Source organism: Canis aureus, chromosome 6, assembly GCF_053574225.1.
Source record: "Canis aureus isolate CA01 chromosome 6, VMU_Caureus_v.1.0, whole genome shotgun sequence".
NCBI lineage: Eukaryota > Metazoa > Chordata > Mammalia > Carnivora > Canidae > Canis > Canis aureus.
In genome coordinates this window covers 60,752,774-60,774,634 of record NC_135616.1, presented here as the reverse complement: position 1 = coordinate 60,774,634, position 21,861 = coordinate 60,752,774, and the positions used below count along the sequence as shown (strand labels likewise).

General features: G+C 42.3%; 1 protein-coding gene across 4 annotated transcripts in view; it reads right to left on the bottom strand.

Annotated features, from left to right (window-relative positions):
• The window catches only part of TDRD5 (tudor domain containing 5), a 109,847-nt gene extending 87,986 nt beyond the window's left edge, over positions 1-21,861 (bottom strand). For 2 of the 4 annotated variants that reach the window (XM_077901877.1, XM_077901880.1), the window contains exons 1-4: positions 21,726-21,860; positions 15,810-16,047; positions 14,649-15,056; positions 11,710-11,906 (exon numbers count right to left, since the gene is read on the bottom strand). In XM_077901877.1, the coding sequence (XP_077758003.1) occupies positions 11,710-11,906; positions 14,649-15,056; positions 15,810-16,041 (837 nt within the window). In that variant the 5' untranslated portion in view covers positions 16,042-16,047; positions 21,726-21,860. Of the gene's footprint in view, positions 1-11,709; positions 11,907-14,648; positions 15,057-15,809; positions 16,048-16,474; positions 16,545-21,725 lie in introns of those variants that run through there. The other 2 variants (XM_077901879.1, XM_077901878.1) reach the window with 2 other exon arrangements.

Genomic DNA, 21,861 nt, shown 5'->3' with positions numbered 1-21,861 from the left:
CAAATAAAACACACCTTTGTAGCTCTCATCACTTTAAAAATTCCAAGCATTTTAGGAGCTTTGTGGCAAAAAAGAGAAAGAGAATATATTTTGTATATAGTAAATCACAATATCAATATCACATCCTATAATCATCTTAATGGATGGAGAGTATTTCCACATATATCCATTGAAAAAATTCTCAGAATAGAGGAACAGAAGGGAATTTCCTCAACCTGGTTTCTGGCATTTATGAAAATGGTACAGTTAAAACCATAGTTAATGATTAAAGACTGAATGTTTTCCATTATAATCAGGAACGAGGCAAGAATTCCCACTCTCACCACTTTTTTAAATAAATTTATTTTTTATTGGTGTTCAATTTACCAACATACAGAATAACACCCAGTGCTCATCCCGTCAAGTACCCCCCTCAGTGCCCGTCACCCATTCACCCCACCCCCCGCCCTCCTCCCCTTCCACCACCCCTAGTTCATTTCCCAGAGTTAGGAGTCTTTATGTTCTGTCTCCCTTTCTGATATTTCCCACACATTTCTTCTCCCTTCCCTTATATTCCCTTTCACTATTATTTATATTCCCCAAATGAATGAGAACATATAATGTTTGTCCTTCTCCGATTGTCTTACTTCACTCAGCATAATACCCTCCAGTTCCATCCACGTTGAAGCAAATGGTGGGTATTTGCCGTTTCTAATGGCTGAGTAATATTCCATTGTATACATATACCACATCTTCTTTATCCACTCATCTTTCGATGGACACCGAGGCTCCTTCCACAGTTTGGCTATTGTGGACATTGCTGCTAGAAACATCGGGTGCAGGTGTCCCTGCGTTTCATTGCATCTGTATCTTTGGGGTAAATCCCCAGCAGTGCAATTGCTGGGTCGTAGGGCAGGTCTATTTTTAACTCTTTGAGGAACCTCCACACAGTTTTCCAGAGTGGCTGCACCATTTCACATTCCCACCAACAGTGCAAGAGGGTTCCCTTTTCTCCACATCCTCTCCAACATTTGTGGTTTCCTGCCTTGTTAATTTTCCCCATTCTCACTGGTGTGAGGTGGTATCTCATTGTGGTTTTGATTTGTATTTCCCTCATGGCAAGTGATGCAGAGCATTTTCTCATGTGCATGTTGGCCATGTCTATGTCTTCCTCTGTGAGATTTCTCTTCATGTCTTTTGCCCATTTCATGATTGGATTGTTTGGTTCTTTGGTGTTGAGTTTAATAAGTTCTTTATAGATCTTGGAAACTAGCCCTTTATCTGATACGTCATTTGCAAATATCTTCTCCCATTCTGTAGGCTGTCTTAGTTTTGTTGACTGTATCCTTTGCTGTGCAAAAGCTTCGTATCTTGATGAAGTCCCAATAGTTCATTTTTGCTTTTGTTTCTTTTGCCTTCGTGGATGTATCTTGCAAGAAGTTACTGTGGCTGAGTTCAAACAGGGTGTTGCCTGTGTTCTCCTCTAGGATTTTGATGGAATCTTGTCTCACATTTAGATCTTTCATCCATTTTGAGTTTATCTTTGTGTATGGTGAAAGAGAGTGGTCTAGTTTCATTCTTCTGCATGTGGATGTCCAATTTTCCCAGCACCACTTATTAAAGAGACTGTCTTTCTTCCAATGGATGGTCTTTCCTCCTTTATTGAATATTAGTTGACCATAAAGTTCAGGGTCCACTTCTGGGTTCTCTATTCTGTTCCATTGATCTATGTGTCTGTTTTTGTGCCAGTACCACACTGTCTTGATGACCACAGCTTTGTAGTACAACCTGAAATCTGGCATTGTGATGCCCCCAGATACGGTTTTCTTTTTTAAAATTCCCCTGGCTATTCGGGGTCTTTTCTGATTCCACACAAATCTTAAAATAATTCGTTCTAACTCTCTGAAGAAAGTCCATGGTATTTTGATAGGGATTGCATTAAGCGTGTACATTGCCCTGGGTAACATTGACATTTTCACAATATTAATTCTGCCAATCCATGAGCATGGAATATTTTTCCATCTCTTTGTGTCTTCCTCAATTTCTTTCAGAAGTGTTCTATAGTTTTGAGGGTATAGATCCTTTACCTCTTTGGTTAGGTTTATTCCTAGGTATCTTATGCTTTTGGGTGCAATTGTAAATGGGATTGACTCCTTAATTTCTCTTTCTTCAGTCTCATTGTTAGTGTATAGAAATGCCACTGACTTCTGGGCATTGATTTTGTATCCTGCCACGCTACCGAATTGCTGTATGAGTTCTAGCAATCTTGGGGTGGAGGCTTTTGGGTTTTCTTATGTAGAGTATCATGTCATCGGCGAAGAGGGAGAGTTTGACTTCTTCTTTGCCAATTTGAATGCCTTTAATGTCTTTTTGTTGTCTGATGGCTGAGGCTAGGACTTCCAGTACTATGTTGAATAGCAGTGGTGAGAGTGGACATCCCTGTCTTGTTCCTGATCTTAGGGGAAAGGCTCCCAGTGCTTCCCCATTGAGAATGATATTTGCTGCCACTCTCACGACTTCTATGCATTATTATACTAGACGGCCTGCCTTTCTAAGAAGGAAAAAAAAAAAAGCATATAGATTGAAAAGGAAGTAAAATTGTCTACTCCTAGATGGTATGATGGTCTATGCAGAAACCCCCCCACACACACACACAAAAAGAAAAGCAAATCCCAACTCTGGGGTACCTGGGTGGCTCAGGTGGTTAAGCATCTGACTCTTGATTTTCTGGCTCAGGTCATGATCTCAGGGTTCTGGGATCAACCCCCTCCCCCAATCACATCAGGCTCCACGTTCAGCCTGAAGATTTCTCTCCCCTCTCTATGCCCCTCCCCACCACCGTTCTCTCACACACTCTTCTCTAATAAATAATCTTTAAAAAAAAAAATCCCAACTCCACAAAAGAGCTACTAGAATGATTTGAACTACAGAAACGAATTTATCAAGTACCTTGATTCAAGGTTACAAGATACAACGTCAATCTACAAAAAAATCCAATTGATTGTCTATATACTAGCAACATTAACTAGAAAATAAAATACCCATATGAAAAATGTGGGGATAAAGTTTAACAGAAGATATGCAGGCCTTGGGTATTTAAACTATAAAAGAGTACTGAAACATTAAAGACATAACTGGAGAAATATACTATGCTCATGGATCAGCAGGTTCAATATTGCTAAGATAACAATTCTCCCCAAATTTATCTATAGGTCCAATGTAATTCTAATGAAAATCACAAGAGGCATATTTATTTTTGGTAGAAATTAACAATCAAATTAAATTTATATGAAAATGCAAAGAACCTAGAATAGTAAAGCAATCTGAAAAAGAGCAAAGTTGTAAGACTTAACTATATAATTTTAAGATGTTATAAAGCTAGAGTAATCAAGATAGTGTGGTACTGCCAAAAGCACATGTAAATCAGTGGACCAGAAACAGAAAGTCCTGAAACCTACACATATGAGAGGTCAATAGATTTGAAAGAGGTGCCAAAGTAATAAGGTAGTTAGCAAGGAAAACAGTGTTTTTCAAAAAAGAGTGCTAGAGGCATTAGCTATTCATTGCAAAAAACTTTGATCGATATTGGTACCTTATATAAAAATTAACTTGAAATGGATAGAACTAAAAATTAAAATCATAAAACTGCTAGAAGAAAACACAGAACATTTTTGTGACCTTATATTCAACAAAGATTACATAGGCAAGAATCAAAAGAAAAATATAAATAAATTAGATTTCATCACAATTAATGGCTTCTGCTTCACTCAAAACAGAACTAAGGAAATGAGGTAAGTACAGACCAGGAGAAAGCATTTGCAAAACATGTCTCTGGTAAAGGACTTGTACCTATTCATATATAATTCTTCCATATCAACACAAATCTCAATTTTTAAGAATGAGCAAAGGATATAAAGAGACACTTTAATGAAGATTAACAAATGGCAAACATGCATATGAAAAGATGCCCAACATTATTCATCATTAGAGAAATTCCAATTAAAATCATAATGAAATACCACTACAAACCCAAATGATTAGTATTTTTTAAATTGACAATATTAAATGTTAACAAAGATGCAGCTAAAACTCTCATACGTAGCTCATGAGGATGTAAAACCATACAGCCATTTAAGAAGCCAGTTTGGCAATTTCTTATAAAGGCAAACATACACTTACTGAATGACCCAACAATCCTACTTCTAGGTGTTTACCCAAGAGAAATGAACTCTACAGTCATACAAAGTGTAGGCAAATGTTCACAGTAGATTTACATAAATATCCCAAACAGGAAATAACCCAAATATCATGTAAGGGGAATAGATAACAAATTGAGGCATATCAATACCATGGAATGACAAAGTAACTACTGATGCTTTCTGATGAATCTCAAAAGCATTGTGCTAAGTTAAAGAAGCTAGACACAAAGGCTATATGCTATTTAATTCTATTTAGATGAAACTCTTAAAAAGTCAAACTTACAAAAAGCAGTGGTTTTTATGTCTGTGGCTATAGCTAGGAAGAGACCGACTACAAAGCAGCATAATGGAACTTTTTGAGAATATGGAAATGGTCAGCATCTTGATTTTGATGGTGATTTCCTGACTGGCTATACTGTGAAAACTCAAACTATACATTTTAAATGGATAAATTTTACTGTACATAAATTGTTACCAAAGCTAATTTTTTTTAGTTCTAGAGGAAAGGCACTTTTATGTCTTGAATTTAATTTCCATGTGCTTATGCCGAGCTCTACTTAAATTGTCATCTTGCATGGATTGAGGAGGAAAATGGTAGAGGAGTAAGGGACCCTACTTTCATCTGGTCCCTGGAATTTTCAGCTAGGTAGCTATCAAATCATACTGAACACCTGTGAACTCAACCGGAGATCTAAGAAAAGAATTGCTGCAATTATATAAAGAGAAAAGTGGCCACTTTTTGCAAAGTAGAAAGTGCAGAGAAGAGAATCTGAGGTGATATATTAGAAGATAAGCCCTTGGGCGGGGGGGGGAGTAGTTGGCTACCAGAAAGTGATACAGCAGCAGAGCACAAAATGGAACTTTTAGAAATCTGCTCTAGTGGGGAACGTTCCTGCCTGAAAGGTGCTCAGAGGGCAAAATCCTAGGTGAGACAGTGTGGTCTCAGGATGCCCGGGGTCAGAGAAAGAACACAGGTGCCTGCCTGTAGCAGAGTTCCCAAGCATCAGAGCGGGGAAGCCAGCTGCAATCAGCAAGCCCAGGAGTGGGCTTTCAGCTCAGAATTGCCATAAACCACAAATTGTGGCATGAATGGGCAACTGCTCTGTGAGCAGGGGCCCAGCAAGAGGCAGAACCGTGGGGAGACCCCCTCCTTGCCCTGGGAGGAGCAGTGGGGATGCATGCTGCAGGAAGTCTATAAAGTTTGGAGATTGGAAACAGGGTCACTTGCCTGAGATAAAAATGCTCAGTCACAGGCAGGGTGAACACGGAGTACAGACAGAAACCAGGGAGACAAGAGTAACTGATCACTTTTCCTGAGAGCGCACTGAAGAGTGGGGGCACAAACTTTCATCTCCAGGGCTAGAGATGGGGGTCCATTTTCATTTCTACCCCCCTCCCCCAAGTGGTACAGAAAGCCTTTAGGGAACAAATGCCACATAGAGCAACCTGAGGCAGTTTACACTGAGCCCTGCCCCACCCCACCCCTCTGGGGGCAAGGGCGGTACAATCCTGACCTGGCCAAAGATACTTGAGAATCAGTACAACAGGCCCTAACCCCAGAAGACCAGGAGGAACATCTGGCTAATACCAAGTTTACTGGTCACACACAACTGCAAAACTCCAGTGCTAGAGTAAAATGGTATATAGAATTCAGGGGGGTTTATTTTCATGATCTTTGTTCTCTCATTCATCTCTTCTTCTCCAGACAGAATGACAAAATGGAAAAACTCATCCCAGAAAAGAGAACAAGAGGCAGTACTAACTGCCAGGGACTTAATCAGTATGGCTATAACTAAGATGTCCGAGCTAGAATTTTTATTTATTTTTTATTTTTTTTAAAGATTTTATTTATTTATTCATGATAGTCACACAAAGAGAGAGAGAGAGAGAGAGAGAGAAAGAGAGGCAGAGACACAGGCAGAGGGAGAAGCAGGCTCCATGCAGGGAGCCCGACGTGGGATTCGATCCCGGGTCTCCAGGATCGTGCCCTGGGCCAAAGGCAGGCGCCAAACCATTGCGCCACCCAGGGATCCCTAGAATTTTTAATAATGATTATAAAGATACTAGCTGGGTTTGAAAAAAGCATAGGAGACATTAGAGAATCTCTTTCTGGAGAAATACAAGAACTAAAATCTAAGCAGGTCGAAATCAAAAAAGGTTTTACTGAGATGCAATCAAAATGGAGGCTCTAGGAACACCTGGGTGGCTCAGCGGTTGAGTGTCTGTCTGCCTTTGGCTCAGGCTGTGATCCTGGGGTCCTGGGATCGAGTCCCACAGGGGATTCCCTGTGGGAAGCCTGCTTCTCCCTCTGCCTATGTCTCTGCCTCTCTGTGTCGCTGATGAAAAATAAAATCTTTAAAAAAAAAAATGGCTCTAACTGCTAGGATAAACAAAGAAGAATGAATCAGTGATATACAAGATAAGACAGAGAACCATGAAACTGAGAAAAAGAGATAAACTACTAGATCATGAGGGGAGAATTCAAGAGATAAGTGATACTATAAAGTGGAACAATATTAGAATAATTAGGGTCCCAGAGAAAGAGGAAAGAAAGGGGTAGGGAGCATAAGGTGTATAAGAGCAAATTGTGGCAGAGAACTTCCCAAATCTGAAGAAGGAAATAGCCATTGAAGTCCAGGAAGCACAGAGAACCTCCCTCAAAAATCAATAAAAATAGGTTAACACCTCAACGTAATAGTGAAGCTTACAAATTTCAGAGACAAAGAGAAAATCCTTAAAGCAGCTTGAGGGGCAAGAGGTCCTTAACCTACAAAGGAAGAAAGAGATGGCTGGCAGCAGGCCTATTCAGAGAGACCTGGCAGGCCAGAAAGGACTGGCATGATACATTCAGGGTTCTAAATGAGAAAAATACGCAACCAAGAAAACTTTATCCAGTAAGGTTGTCATTTTGAGTAGGAGGAGAGATAAAGAGCTTTCAGGACAATCAGAAACTAAAAGAATTTGTGATCACTAAACCAGCCCCTGCAAGAAATATTAAAGAGGATCCTTTAAGTGAAAAGAGCCCAAAAGCAATATGGACCAGAAAGCAACAAAAACAATAAACAGAAACAGTGACTTTACAGGTAATACAATGGTACTAAATTAAATTCATATCTTTCAATAGTTACTCTGAATGTAAATGAGCTAAATGCTCCAATCGAAAGACACAGGGTATCAGATAAAAAAGCAAGACCCACTGATCTGCTCTGTCTAGAAGAGACTCATTTTAGATCTAAAGATAGCACCAGATTGAAAGTGAAGGGGTAGAGAACCATTTATCATGCTAACGGACATCAAAAGAAATCTGGAAGAAATGGATGGATTCCTAGAAACTTACAAAATACTAGAACTAAAACAGAAAGAAATAAAAAACCTGACAGACCCATAACCAGCAAGGAAATTGAAGCAGTAATCAAAATCTCCCAATAAACAAGAGCGCAGGGCCCAATGTCCTCCCAGGGGAATTCTATCAAACATTTAAAGAATTAATATCTATTCTTTTAAAGCTGTTTCAAAAAATAGAAACAGCTGCATGAGGCCAGCATACCTTGATCCCAAAACTAGACAAAGATCCCACCAAAATGAAGAATTACAGACCAATATCCCTGATGAACACAGATACAAAATTCTCATCAAGATACTAGCCAATAGGATCCAACAGTACATTAAAAGGATTATTTACCACAACCAAGTGGGATTTATTCCTGGGCTGCAAGGATGGCTCAACATCTACAAATCATTGTGATATATTATATTAATAAAAGAAAGGACAAGAACCCTATGGCCCTCTCAATAGATGCAGAAAAATGCATTTGACAAAGTATAGCATCCCTTCTTAAAATTCTCCACAGTGTAGGCATAGAGGGAACACCCCTCAATATCATAAAAGCCATCTACAAAAACTCCACGGCAAACATTCTCAATGGGGAAAAACTGAGAGCTTTTACCCTAAGGTCAGGAACACAACAGGGATGCCCACTCTTACCACTGTTGTTCAACATAGTACTAAAGGTCCTAGCCTCAGCAAACAGCAAAAAGAAATAAAAGGTATCAGAATAGGTAGAGAAGTCCTCAGATTATCACTCTTCACAGAAGACATGATACTTTATGTGGAAAAACCCAAAAGACTCCCCCCAAAACTGCTAGAACTCAGACAGGAATTCAGCAACATGACAGGATATAAAATTAATGCACAGAAATCAGTTGCATTTCTATACACTAACAATGAGACAGAAGAAGGAGAAATGAAGGGATGCCTGGGTGATTCAGTCAGCTAAATGTCTACCTTCAGCTCAGGTTATAATCCCAAGGTCCTGGGATCAAGACCACATTGGGCTCCCTGCTCAGTGGGGAACCTGCTTCCATCCTCTCCCTTTCCTTCTCCCTCTGCTGCTCTGTCTCTCTAATAATTAAAATCTTTTTTAAAAAGAGAGAGAAATTAAGCAATCAATCCCATTTACAACTGTACCAAAAACCAGAAGATACCTAGGAATAATCCTAACCAAGGAGGTAAAGGATCTGTATTCTGAAAAATACAGAACACTCATGAAACACATTGAGGAAGACATACACAAAAAAAAAAATGGAAAAACATTCCATGTTCATGGACTGGAAGAATATTGTTAAAATGTCTATGCTTCCCAGAGCAATCTACATATTCAATGCAATCCCTATCAAAGTATCATCAACTTTTTTCACAGAGCTGGAACAAACAATCCTAAAATTTCTTTGGAACCAGAAAAGACCCTGAATAGCCAAAGTAATGTTGAAAAAGAAAACCAAAGCTGTGGCATAACAATTCCAGACTTTAAACTCTATTACAAGGCTGTAATTATCAAGACAGTATGGTACTGGCACAAAAATAGACACATAGATCAATGGAACAGAATATAGAACCCATAAACAGACCCTCAACTCTATCATCAACTAATCTTCAACAAAGCAGGCAAGAATATCCATAAGAAAAAAAGACAGTCTCTTCAACAAATAGTGTTGGGAAAATTGGACAGCCACATGCAGAAGAATGAAACTGGACCATTTTCTTACACCATACCCAAAAATAAACTCAAAATGGATGCAAGACCTAAATGTGAGACAGGAATACATTAAAATCATAGGGGAGAACACAGGCAGCAACCTCTGCGACCTTGGCTGTAGCAACTTCTTGCTAGACACCTCTCCAAAGACAAGGGAAACAAAGGCAAAAATTGATTACCAGGACCTCATCAAGATAAAAAGCTTTTGCATAACAAAGGAAACAATCCACAAAACAAAAAAACCACCAACTGAATAGGAGTAGATATTTACAAATGTTTTATCAGATAAAGGGCTAGTATCCAAAAAGCTATAAAGAATTTATCAAACTCAACACCCAAAGAATAATCCAATCAAGAAATGGGAAGACATGAACAGACATTTCTCCAAAGAAGACATACAAATGGCCAACAGACACATGATAAAATGCTCAACATCATCGGGCATCAGGGAAACACAAATCAAAACTACAATGAGATACCCACCTCACACCAGTCAGATGGGTAAAATTAACAAATCAGGAAATGACAGATGTTGGCAAGGATGCGGAGAAAGGGGAATCCTTTTACACTGTTGGTGGGAACACAAACTGGTACAGCTACTCCGGAAAACAGTATGGAGGTTCCTCAAAAAGTTAAAAATAAAGGGTGCCTGGATGGCTTAATCAGTTAAGCATCTGCCTTCAGCTCAGGTCATGATCCAGGGTCCTGGGATCAAGTCCTGCCTCGGGCTCCCTGCTCAGAGAGCCTGCTTTTCCCTTTCCTTCTCCCTCTCCCTGCCACTTCCCCTGCTTGTATGCATTCTGTCAAATAAATATATATAATCTTTAAATTAAAAAAAAAAAAAGTTAAAAATAGAGCTACCCTATGACCCAGCAATTACACTTCTAGGTATACAAATGTAGTGATCCAAAGGGGCACCTGAACTCCAATGATGATAGCAGCAATGTCCACAGTAGCCAAACTACAGAAAGAGCCCAGATGTCTATCAACAGATGAATGGATAAAGATGTGATATATTCTCATTCTCTCTCTCTCTCTCTCTCACACACACACACACACACACACACGAACACACACAGGAATATTACTCAGCCATCAAAAAATGAAAGCTTGCCACTTGCAATGATGTGGATGGAACTAGAAGATACTTTGAAAAGTAAAATAAGTCAATTGGAAAAAGATAATTATATGATTTTACTCATACATGGAATTTGAGAAACAAAACAGCATAGAGGAACATAGAGGAAGGAATGGAAAAATAAAACAAGACATAATCAGAGAGGAAGACAAACTAAGAAACTGAACCATAGGAAACAAATTGAGGGATGCTGGAGGGGACAGAGTGGGGGAATGGGGTAACTGGATGATGGGCATTAAGGAAGGCGCTTGATGTAATGAGCACTGAGTGTTATATAAGACTGATGAATCACTGAACTCTACCTCTGAAATAATACACATTATACATGTTAATTGAATTTAAATAAAATATAATTTTTAAAAATGAAAAAAGTTGCTATCTTGCTAATTTAATGAGCTTTTGTTGGTTATATTCTAGTAGCTTTTATTTCAAAAATCCTTCATTGTATACATAATCAAAAAAAAAAAAAATACCAGCACTGCAGTGCTCAGGGCCAACCATTCAAGTAACGATATTCATGAGTTAAAGTTGCAAATACACTTTCAGGATTTTGGTGAGAAGCTGGAACTAGAGAGAGATTTGGGGGTCATCTGCAGAAAATACAAGTATCCCTCGCTTTTCAAAAGTTCACACTATGCCACTTTGTTTTTATGAAGGATATTGGGTTAGTTCTTGTTTTTGCTAACCCAAAGAATCAAAAGAGGATTTTCACTTTTAGCAAAAAAAAAAAAAAAACAAAAAAAACAAAAAAAAACAAAAAAAAAAAGGCCAAAAGTGAAAACAGCATCCAGCATTTGTTTTTCAGTGAGTAGTTATAGAGGCAGTGTGAGCCTGAGCAAGAATGGCACTGCCAACCTCCTCCTGCAAGAACTATATTGAGCATCAAACCGCCATAGCTTTCAACTGTGCTTTATCTCCACAATTAGCAAGATGTGTACTTAAGGTATCAGAAAAACCATTAGCAAGATATGTCATAAGGTATCAGAAAAGCCCACTAGAGATTATTTTGAAGGTCTGGGTATGCTCAAAATGTTTTCCATATAAATTAATGGTAATTGCTTCTTTGCTTTGTTTACACCATTTCAACTTTGACAGGTTTCAGAGGAACACTACTTTCAAACAGGAGGGGAAACCTATTGTAGAAATCATATGAATTGATAAAACTGCTCTTTTCTCACTGCCACCTCTTATTAGCTAATAATCCCCAAAACCATAGAAAATGCTGAAGTTAAATCTGAAATGACTTGAATTTTAAAAGATGAGCTTTTCCATCAGATCTAAGTAATAAAAAAAAAAAAAAAACACTGAATTTAAACACATTTTTGGTGTATTTATATCCCCAAATCAGATAACTTACCTGGTTTAATTTTTCAGTGTGATTCAGCCTTGAAGTCTCTACTACATTTGACTTAAAAGTCTTTTCTGCATTCAATATTTGCTTTGGTGGTTCCATGTTTGAAGTAGGTTGTGAAAAGCAAGCCTTTGCAACTGGGGAGCCTGTGGAGTATGAGCCTTGTTGTTTCATTCTAAAAGGCTGGGTAAACATTTTACCTCCTTTTGTGAATAAAAAGAAAAGCAGAGAAAAGTTATCACAATTTCTACTTTATTTTCTGGTAGTTATTTTTTTTTTAATTTTTTTCAATTTTTATTTATTTATGATAGAGAGAGAGAGAGAGAGAGAGAGAGGCAGAGACATAGGCAGACGGATAAGCAGGCTCCATGCACCGGGAGCCCGATGTGGGATTCGATCCCGGGTCTCCAGGATCATGCCCTGGGCCAAAGGCAGGCGCCAAACCGCTGTGCCACCCAGGGATCCCTATTTTCTGGTAGTTATATAAAGAGGCTACTGTGACCTAACTGTCCTCAACTTGGAAATAACTAAGGAAAGTATGCTTATATTTTCATATTGTCAAATAAAATTTACATACAATGGGAAAAAGGAGTCAGCTATAGAAGAAAACCATGAGGCTCATAAGTATGTTACTGAAAAGGTTGGGGCTACCTAAAAACTCCACTTAAGGCCACCTGAGTATAATTAGAGGCAAGTTTCAATAGGTAAAAACCCAAAAAGCTGTATCCTGCTTAGGAGGCCACAAAGTCTCTGAATAAGGAGTCTGCTTAAAACTATGTTCTCAGGGCTCCTGGTAGCTCAGTCGGTTGATCTCAGGGTCCTAGATTGAGTCCCATGTCAGGCTCACTGCTCAGCAGCAAGTCCACTTGTTCCTCTGTCCCTCCCTTCGCTTGTGCTCTCACATACTCTCTCAAATAAATAAAATCTTAAAACTATGCTTCTCAAACCAAACAATCACCTAGTAGTATGGGGGCAGGGAAGGAGGAATAAAACAGCTATAAAATAAAGGATTTTCTGGAGTACAGATTTTCTTTCTTCAAGATTTGTAGGGAGGGAATTAGCACTGGAGAGATATATGCTGATGTACAACACGAACAATTTATCATTAGACTTCATTACAGCCTAGTTCTTTACCGTAAGATCAAGCTCACTCACACACAAAATTGTTTCCAATATATCCTGATGACAGGAAGAAGGGTCTCCAGGTGGGAAATATGAGCAATCCGGTCACTAAGAAGGAATATCACTTCCCCCATTCAGTAAGTTGGCAAACTGCTTTCTACAGGTCAACTTCTTGAAAGTTTAACAGCATGATGAGTTTGTGTCCCTAAGTTTGAGCAACTCAAGAATATTGGCTGTATTGATGGTCCAGGGCTCAACTCAAAACACTCACTGGCCCCTGCAGTCTTCCCTGACCAGAACATGTAAACACTGTAGGTATCTTCATCAAATTATACTTCCTATATCACAGTTTAAGTACTGGTTTCTACACTTAGGACTTTCTCATGGTTTCATCTACATTAATCTAAATTCAGATTTTAGGGAAAAAGTAAAATCACTGAAAAGGCATAGAAATTCCCCCCAAACAGACTCAGTGTATAGATTCTGTACTGTCAAGGGTCTAGGAAGGCACTATACAAATGATCACATTGGTCTTTTGGGTCTTTGAGAGAGACAGTGATTCAGGAATGAAAGGTACAGCATAGAGAATACAGTCAATGGTATGGTAACAACCTCGCAGCTACACTGTCTGTGGTGAGCACAGCTTAAGTACAAAGTTGTCAAATCACTGTTGCTCACCTGAAACTAAAGTAATGTTGCAGGTCAACTGTACTTCCATAAACATATATATAAAAACCAAAAACAAGAGGGACAATGATTGGGTAAGAAAAGTACTGGATGAGGAGCACCTGGGTGGCTCAGCAGGCTAAGCTCAGGTCATGAGCCTGAAGCTGAGCTCCCTGCTCAGCAGGGAGCCTGCTTCTCCCACTCCAGCTCCCCTTGCTTGTGCTCTCTCACTTGCTCTCTTTCAAATAAAATCTTTTAAAAAAAAATTTTAAAAAGGGACGCCTGGGTAGCTCAGCAGCTGAGCATCTGCCTTCGGCTCAGGACACGATCCCAGAGTTCCGGAATCGAGTCCCACATCGGGCTCCTGCATGGAGCCTGCTTCTCCTCCCTCTGCCTATGTCTCTCCCTCTGTGTCTCAGATGAATAAATAAATAAATAAAATCTTTAAAAAATAAATTTTAAAAATTAAAAAGAAAAGCACCGGATGAACAGTATTAAGAGCTGAGTATCTAACCGTGGCTGTAATATTTTTCTAGCATGTGACTTTGGAAAAGTCATTTAACTTTCCTGAGCTTTCTTGTCCTTATCTCTAAGATTGGGTTATTCACCCTTCTATGGTGTAGCAATGAGAAACCAAGGTCAAATGCTAATTAAGGTGGTTATCACTACACTATATAAATTATTTCAGTGATCTTTTCAGATACCAAAGATCTGCGTCAGCAAAAATCAGATGGCAAATGCTACTGACTAGTATAATTTTGTAAACTCTTCATTTTCCACATTATATCTTTACACACATAGGACTCATATTCATTTACAGTGTTTCAGAAAAAGCAGATCTTGTAAGATCTTGTAAGATATAGTAAGCTACCACTTACTATAACCTTATTAAACGCCAGGCACTTTTCAGACGTCATCTCAGGTAATCCTCAACACAGCTACAAGAGACAAGTATTATTATTCCTATTCTAAAGAGGAAGAAACTAAGCCTTGGACGTTTTAAGTAACCTGTGCAAGATGACTCAGCCAGCAAGTCGGAGAGCCAGGATGCAACTTCAACAAACTCTGGGAGCTTGGGCATTACGTACTTCTACTGCTGCCATGACTGCTCAAAAACTGCTAACCCACAATACAGTAACTAACACTAACATGCTTACCTGCTGGCCATCCTCTCTGCTTTTCCTCTGATATGCTCCTCTTTAGCATCAACAAAGAGCCTGCTCTGGTCTGCTCTACAGAAATGACATCCGAGGCAGCATTAAGCACTTCAAACATAGAGAGGAATCCATACTGCACGTACTGGAATGAACGTCCAAATCGTCTGGCAAATGCCTTCTCAAAATCAGAAAGGAGAACGGGAGATAACGCCAAGAGGTCTTTCAACTCACTCTTCACAACTGCTGGAAGAATGGGGGGCACCCTTCCTCGGTAAGGTACTCGCCGACGGGAGCTCGACCCAGAGCAAACACTGGGCCTTCCCTTCTGCATGGAGTTTCGAACCTTATGGCTGCTCCTCTGTTTTGCCACTAAATTTGCTATTCCTTTGGTGGATTCATCTGGAATGGCTAAGGAGGTGTGAAAAAAGAAATCCTATTTAGGTGAAAATGTAACTCCTTCCTTTATCCTTTGCATCTGTGGTTACAGAGACAATTTTTAACTCTCTTAAGGAGCTGTGTATCTAGGTAGCATGAAAAATGTGAACCCTTGGTTCCTTCATTTCTTGTAGTTTCCATAACCACTGGTTAGCTCCTCTACCAGAGGATGTGGACAAAAAGATAAAGCACAATATTTAGCATCACTGCTGACCGCTGTAATATCTGAATCTCTCAAGATGAACTTCCCTGCAATGTTTTGTGACCCATGAAATTCAAAACAGGAGTTCATGTTTTCCCCATTGTTATGCTTCTCACAATTTAGGACGGTGATATCCTGAAATTGTATGTAAAAGTGTAGTTTTTGCGAATGCACCTTTTTCTGGGGAAAGATTTCTTGATTTTGCTATAGCTTTCACTCTGCCCACAACCTCAAAAGTAACCATGAACCCTCCCCACCCCTCTCAAAATATTTTAAAATCCTCTCCCTGGGATGCAGAATCGCTAATGTGCAGGATAGCTGCTACAACAGTTCCAAGTTTTTAATTCCGGTCAGTAAAGACCAGGGCCATATTGGTTTCAGGGGTACAAACTAATGATCCAACTATTCCATACGTCACCCTGTGCTCACCACGAGCGCATCCCTTAATCCCCATCACCTACTTATTTGCTAGGATGATGCCTTACTGCGTGTTCTTGCTCGAAGACCTTAAATCCTAAGCTTACCTCTCAGTATTATAGTACCATCCCCACAGGGAGAGACAGTGACCACGTCAGGCATGTCCAACACCAGCTCCATAGTGGACCGATAGCCAAGGATTCGGAGTGGCAAGTGGTTGCCAACCATCAAAAGGTACTCCTTTTCCAGCTGCTGCGGGGTCAAACCGTCTTTGGTGGAAATGAGAAGCGACCTTATTTCTTTTCTCAGGCATTCCTGTACGCGCTCCTGCTCGGACATTGCACCCTACCAGACAGATGCAAGATAGAAACGTTGGTCATGAGAAAAGCAGGCCCGTCCAAGCTGTGTGTTGGGGCGGGGCGGGGGGGGGGGAGCTAGAAGGATCAACAGCGGACTACTAGCAACAACCAAAAGGCGACTTCTAAAGCCGATAAAGCTGAAGCAAAATCGTGACAATTCACACTCTGCATCATCAAGCCGCGCTGACGGCCCTGCCCCCGGCTAGTGGGTTTGGAAGTCCACGTTCCGGGCCCGGTTTCTGTCGTTCGTGCGCTTGCTCCTGAGGCACGGACAAGGGCTTGCGGGGGGTAGCAGCCGACCCCGCCAACCTCGCCCCGGCCCGCCCCCGCGACCAGGCCTGCGGCGGCCGCGCCCCCACCCACGTCCACCAGCCCCTCCGAGCTCCGCCCGGGGGCCCCGCCGCGCCCGCGACCTCTCTCCCCGGGGGCCCGAGCGCCGTGGGGGGCTCTGCCGCCCGCCGCCCCGAGGGCCGTCCACGCCGCGGGCTGGCCGGCGGTGGAGCGCGCCCCTCACCCGTGTCGCCCTCGGGCGCGGGCGGGCGCGGGCGCGGGGTTGCCGTTGGGGCGCGGGGAGTCGAGGCGCTCTCCCGCCCGCTCTCCCGCCCGCTCTCCCGCCCGCCGGGGACCAGCAGCGCCGCGGCGCCCCCGCGCCTGCGCACCAGGGCCCGAGGGCGGCCGGCGAGCGGCGCGGCGCCGCGTTCCAGCCCCGAGGGCGCGCGGCCGGTGGGACGGTTGGCGGGGGGCGGGGGGCGTGCGGGGCTCCCGGCGCCGACCTCCTCCGACGTGACTGGGAGTCGGGAGGTGGGGCTGCGGCTCCACAAGGTCCCTGGTCACCTCGCCGGCCGGCGGGCGGGGGCGGGGCCGGGGCCGGGGGCGCCCTAGGGGCCGGCAGGTGCGCGGAGGGGGAGGGGGCCCCGAGGTTCTGAACCTGGGCGTGCCTCCCAACCACCTGCGGAGCTTATTTAAGCGGGGAGGGGGGGCGGGGATGACACCCAGGTCCGATCAGCGGAGACTGATGGCGCAAGCCTGACGCTGCTGTCGGCGCGGTGGAGAACCCCTCCAGAGCCAGAGCGCCTTGAGCTCCCGGAGTGCAGCGGGTGGGGCGCCGAGAGCTTCTGGAATGAGGGGGAAGAAGCTTCCAGGTGCCACTGCAAGCAAACTGAGCTGGGAAACCGAAGACAATGGATTTGAAGAAATAGCCTGGGGATGTGTTAACTGGATAGGTGGAACGAGCCACGTGTATAAAGTCCTTGAAAACCAGAAAAGCAGTTTAAGAGGTACAGAAAAAGAGGCACGACATAATGACCTCAAAATGTCCAATCGAATTAAAGAAACACGACAAACCAAAACATAACAGAGGAATTCGAATTACAAATTACAAAGAAAACCTGTGCACACACATGAATTTTATTTCCCATCTAAAATTCGACGTTAATCGTTAATCCAAAAAAGCTCCGGGAACAAAATGTTCCATCAGCGAGCCAGTTACATTGAGGAATCCCTGAAAGACAAATAATAGATTTATGGCCTTGTTTATAGCAGAAGAGACACGGCAACAAAAAAGGAAGATGATGAGACGTGAAAAATGGATCCAGACGTTCCAACATCCGAATGACATGTCATAAAAGCGACAGAAAGAATGGTGGTGGGGTTTGGGGAGTCTAAAAAGAAGGCAAGTGTCCCAGATGTGAAGAAAAACAGTTTCAGGTTAATAAGGCCCACTGAGTCCTTAGATTAACTAAAGAAAAATGATCCCATCCTCTAGACATAGCCTAGAAGAATGGGAATCAAGTGCAGTTAAAGACAAGACTTTGTCAGACATGTAAGCTTCAGAAAGCTTATCTCACTAACTTGAGAATGACTCCTGTGAAGTGAACAATGAATTGAAAAAACATCCCAGGGATCCCTGGGTGGCTCAGCGGTTTAGCACCTGCCTTTGACCCAGGGCGTGATCCTGGAGACCCGGGATCGAATCCCACGTCGGGCTCCCGGTGCATGGAGCCTGCTTCTCCCTCTGCCTGTGTCTCTGCCTCTCTCTCTCTGTGTGTGACTATCATAAATAAATAAAAATTTAAAAAAAAAAGAAAAAAAAATCCCAGATTCTCATCCCCAATTATTTGAGATAACAACTACCACATATTGAGCACTTAACTTGATGCTCTTCACAAAGAGTATCTAATTTTATTCCCAGTTATTCTTAGAGAAATATAATTATGATCCCCACTTTAAAGAAACGATATACAGACATGAACAGAGATAATAAAGAGTGGTAGTCTGTGGTATTCATGTAGAGAAAGAAAAATAGACCAATGGACAGGAAAGAGAACTTAGAAACAGGCTGCCCTCTACTTTTGAGGTACCTGGTATATGACAGAAGCAGCATTTCAAGATACTAGGTAAATGATGGAGTATTCAGCAAATGACACTGGGGAAATATGCTCTCTGTATGAAAATAAAATTAGATCCTTACTTACACCACATGAAAAAACATTTTCCAAGTGGGCTAAAGAACTAATTGTGAAAAGTAAACTTTATACTTTCGGAAATAAACATAGATGATATTTTTAATGAATTCATTGTTAGGGATAACAAGTTCCTAAACAAGATGCATAAGCACAAACTGTGAAAAGAGAAGGATCGACTACACTAATTTAAAATTAAATACTTCTGCCAAATAAAGAGTGGTAGGCAATAAAAACAGAACGCTTATGACTGAATCTAGAAAGGTATTGGTGCATAATGTGAAAAAAAAAAGAGATCTTTAAAAAGATATTCTGGAGCTAAATCCCAGATCAATAACTCCAAACCAAGTGTCAGGGGCTGTTTGAGTTACTCAGGTAAGGAGATCCCATTAAAGAGTAGCGGCAATTAGAGCCATCGCTGGCTTGGGTTTACAATAATGCACTGCCCTCTGTGGTGGCTAATCTGGGAAGTGAATGGGAATGAGGTGGGAACAATCACACCAGCATCTTCCATGCCTTTGAGGATGACACTCGCCTCTGCAATTCTCCAGGTATATGGTAATGCTTTTGATGTATTATTTAGCCCTCCAATTGCCATTTCCAACCAGAAATAACCCTCGCTTAATGAGTGAATGTGCCAACATAAGAATTGTCAGTTGCTGAGATTCCTATTCCAGTTATTCACTTGGCAAGTAGGGTACATAACCACAGCATGAACTCACAGTCCCACCAGCCCTATCCCAAGGTGAACCTGGCCTGGAATTCATCACCCAACCCCTACAAGCTCAGAATGTTAATGGCAAACAGTGACATTTTTGGTCCCAGAAATTAGCGTCGGTTTAGAACTAGCAAGTGATAGTCACTGAAAAAAGAAAATGTCCTTTTCTTCAGAGCAGTTATCCTAAAAGGATCACGAGGCCTTTGGGGAAAAGCTGGGACAAAAGTTTGGGAGGCTTAGGGACAGTGTCTTGGCAGCATCCTTAAGAATATCTGGGCTAGGGATCCCTGGGTGACGCAGCGGTTTAGCGCCTGCCTTTGGCCCAGGGCGCGATCCTGGAGACCCGAGATCGAGTCCCACATCAGGCTCCCGGTGCATGGAGCCTGCTTCTCCCTCTGCCTATGTCTCTGCCTCTCTCTCTCTCTCTCTCTCTCTGTGACTATCATAAATAAAAATAAAAATTAAAAATATCTGGGCTACACCCAAGAGGCTCTGAATCCAGGATCTGATTTAGTTCTGGGAATAGGGTGACAAGCCCTGTCTCTCACTCGTGAGATGCCTCTGCTTCCCAGACCTGGAGTTGTGTTTTGTTGGTTTGCTTTTGTTGTTACACAAAACAGAAAGACTTAGTGGGTTGTTTGTTGAGTTCATTCCTTGGAATCCTGCCATTAATTAAGCACAAGCAGACAGTTCTGTGAGTTAGACGAATGTATTTTCCACCTGCTGCCTATGATGATGCTCAGTTAATTCTGGTAATTAGCTGGCTCCAGCTGGCCACCTCCTAGCCCGGCTTGCATCTGGGGGTGTGTTTCAATTGCAGCTGCTCCTACAGTATTGCTGTCTTAGAAAACAGCCAGGAAAGAGTTTTTGTGTGTGTGGTTGTTTTTTTTAAGCTTCTGCAGCTTGAATATTGCCTTGTGACAGGAATGAGAGGATCTGTAGATAAACAGGGAGTGGGTGAACCAAAGTTCATGACAGAACCAATATAGCATTCCTGCCTCCCAAATTTTTTTAACATTATGCCCAATTTGGGAACATTTGATGCCACTATTGTGTTCTACTTCCCACAGCAATTAGTCCAACCTTGACCAGCCCTCCTACACTTTTTATCCACTCCTGCTTCACCACTAGAAAATGACTTTGCTTGGACTCCCAGAGAACATGAAGCCTTTCGTGTATGAACCCCCTCAACTCCAATCCAAGCCTCTAAAACAGCCCTGGCTCTCATCTTTCCCCCTGGTCTCAGCAGGTGAGGGGCTGCCTTACCCATCCAGTCCACTCCTGAGTCTATCCCCCAAGTCCTCTAGGACCATAACCTTTGGCTAGGATTACCCAGTCCTGTATATTCAACATCTCCTTGTGGACTCCTTTCCTATCACAAAAAAACTATGCTCTAATTTTTTTTTATCTTACACAACACAGACACAGGGAGTGGGAGACAGAAAATTCTTTTGACCTGTATACCTCTGTAGCCATTCCTGCATGGCCAAATCCTTGAATAAACAGTCCACACGCATTTTTCCCCCACTTTTTCAACCACCATTCACTAAGCAAGGAGCCTGCTACTCTGCACAGCTTTAAGTTACTTTTACCAAAATCGTCAATAACAAATCTCATAATTGACAAATCTTAAAGATTTGTCAGTCTTTCCATCTTAGATTATCTCTGATGTTTACTCTTGGTGTCCTCTCCTTTGGTGAAAATCTCTCCTCAGTGGGTTGCTATGCTGCTGCACCAGGTTTGGCTTCCTGCTTTCTGCTCTATATCCTATTCTGATATTAAATGCCCACATACCCACAGTCTCTCCTTGTTCCTTCTCCTTTTTATTGTTCCCCTTCTGCCCGAGTGACCTTTATCACTCATGTTTTCAGCTTCGGCTGCTGCCTTCCAAAAAAGCACGTTGATATAAGCAACAAGTATCCTTCAGTTTACCAAGGACAAGCAAAAGCAGACAAATATATAACGTCAAGTAATAATAATTGCTCTTAAGAAAAATAAACCAAGGTAAGGGAGTGAGAAGGGGCTGCTTTACAGCGAGTATTTAGAAAACACTTTTGGTTAATCTCTATGACTGAGGTTTTCAAGGTGTGATTCCAGAGCAACGGCATAACCTGAGAACCTGTTAGCCATGCCAAATCTCAGGCCCCAGCCCAGACCTGTTGAATCAGAAACGGTGGCGGGGGAGCGTTGGGAGGCCAGCAAGGTGCTAACAAGCCCTCCAGGTGATTCTGATGCATGCTAAGGTGAGAACCGCCACTCCGGGGCAGTTTCCCACCCCACGTGCCACGGATACGTTACAGATGTGAAGTCTAATACTGATTTTCCCAGGCCACGAGGGCAGCTTCAGGGCTCATGGGGAAAACAGGAGCTGGGTGCCTCGGGCCCGAAGGAGCCTCCACCCAGCTTGTCGGAGGCAACCAAGTGGGGTCAGCTGCCACGCCCGCAGGCCCCCAGGTATTAATGTACGGGCCCTTCAACACTCACTGACAGGCTCCGGGGGCTGGTGCTGAAGGATCTACTGCTTCAGGGCCGCCCTGTGGCTGAGGACCTGAGGATGAAGGTCCCTGGGAGGGCCCCAAAAGAGGCTGCGCGGCGCGAGGGGCGGGGCCGGGAGGCGGGG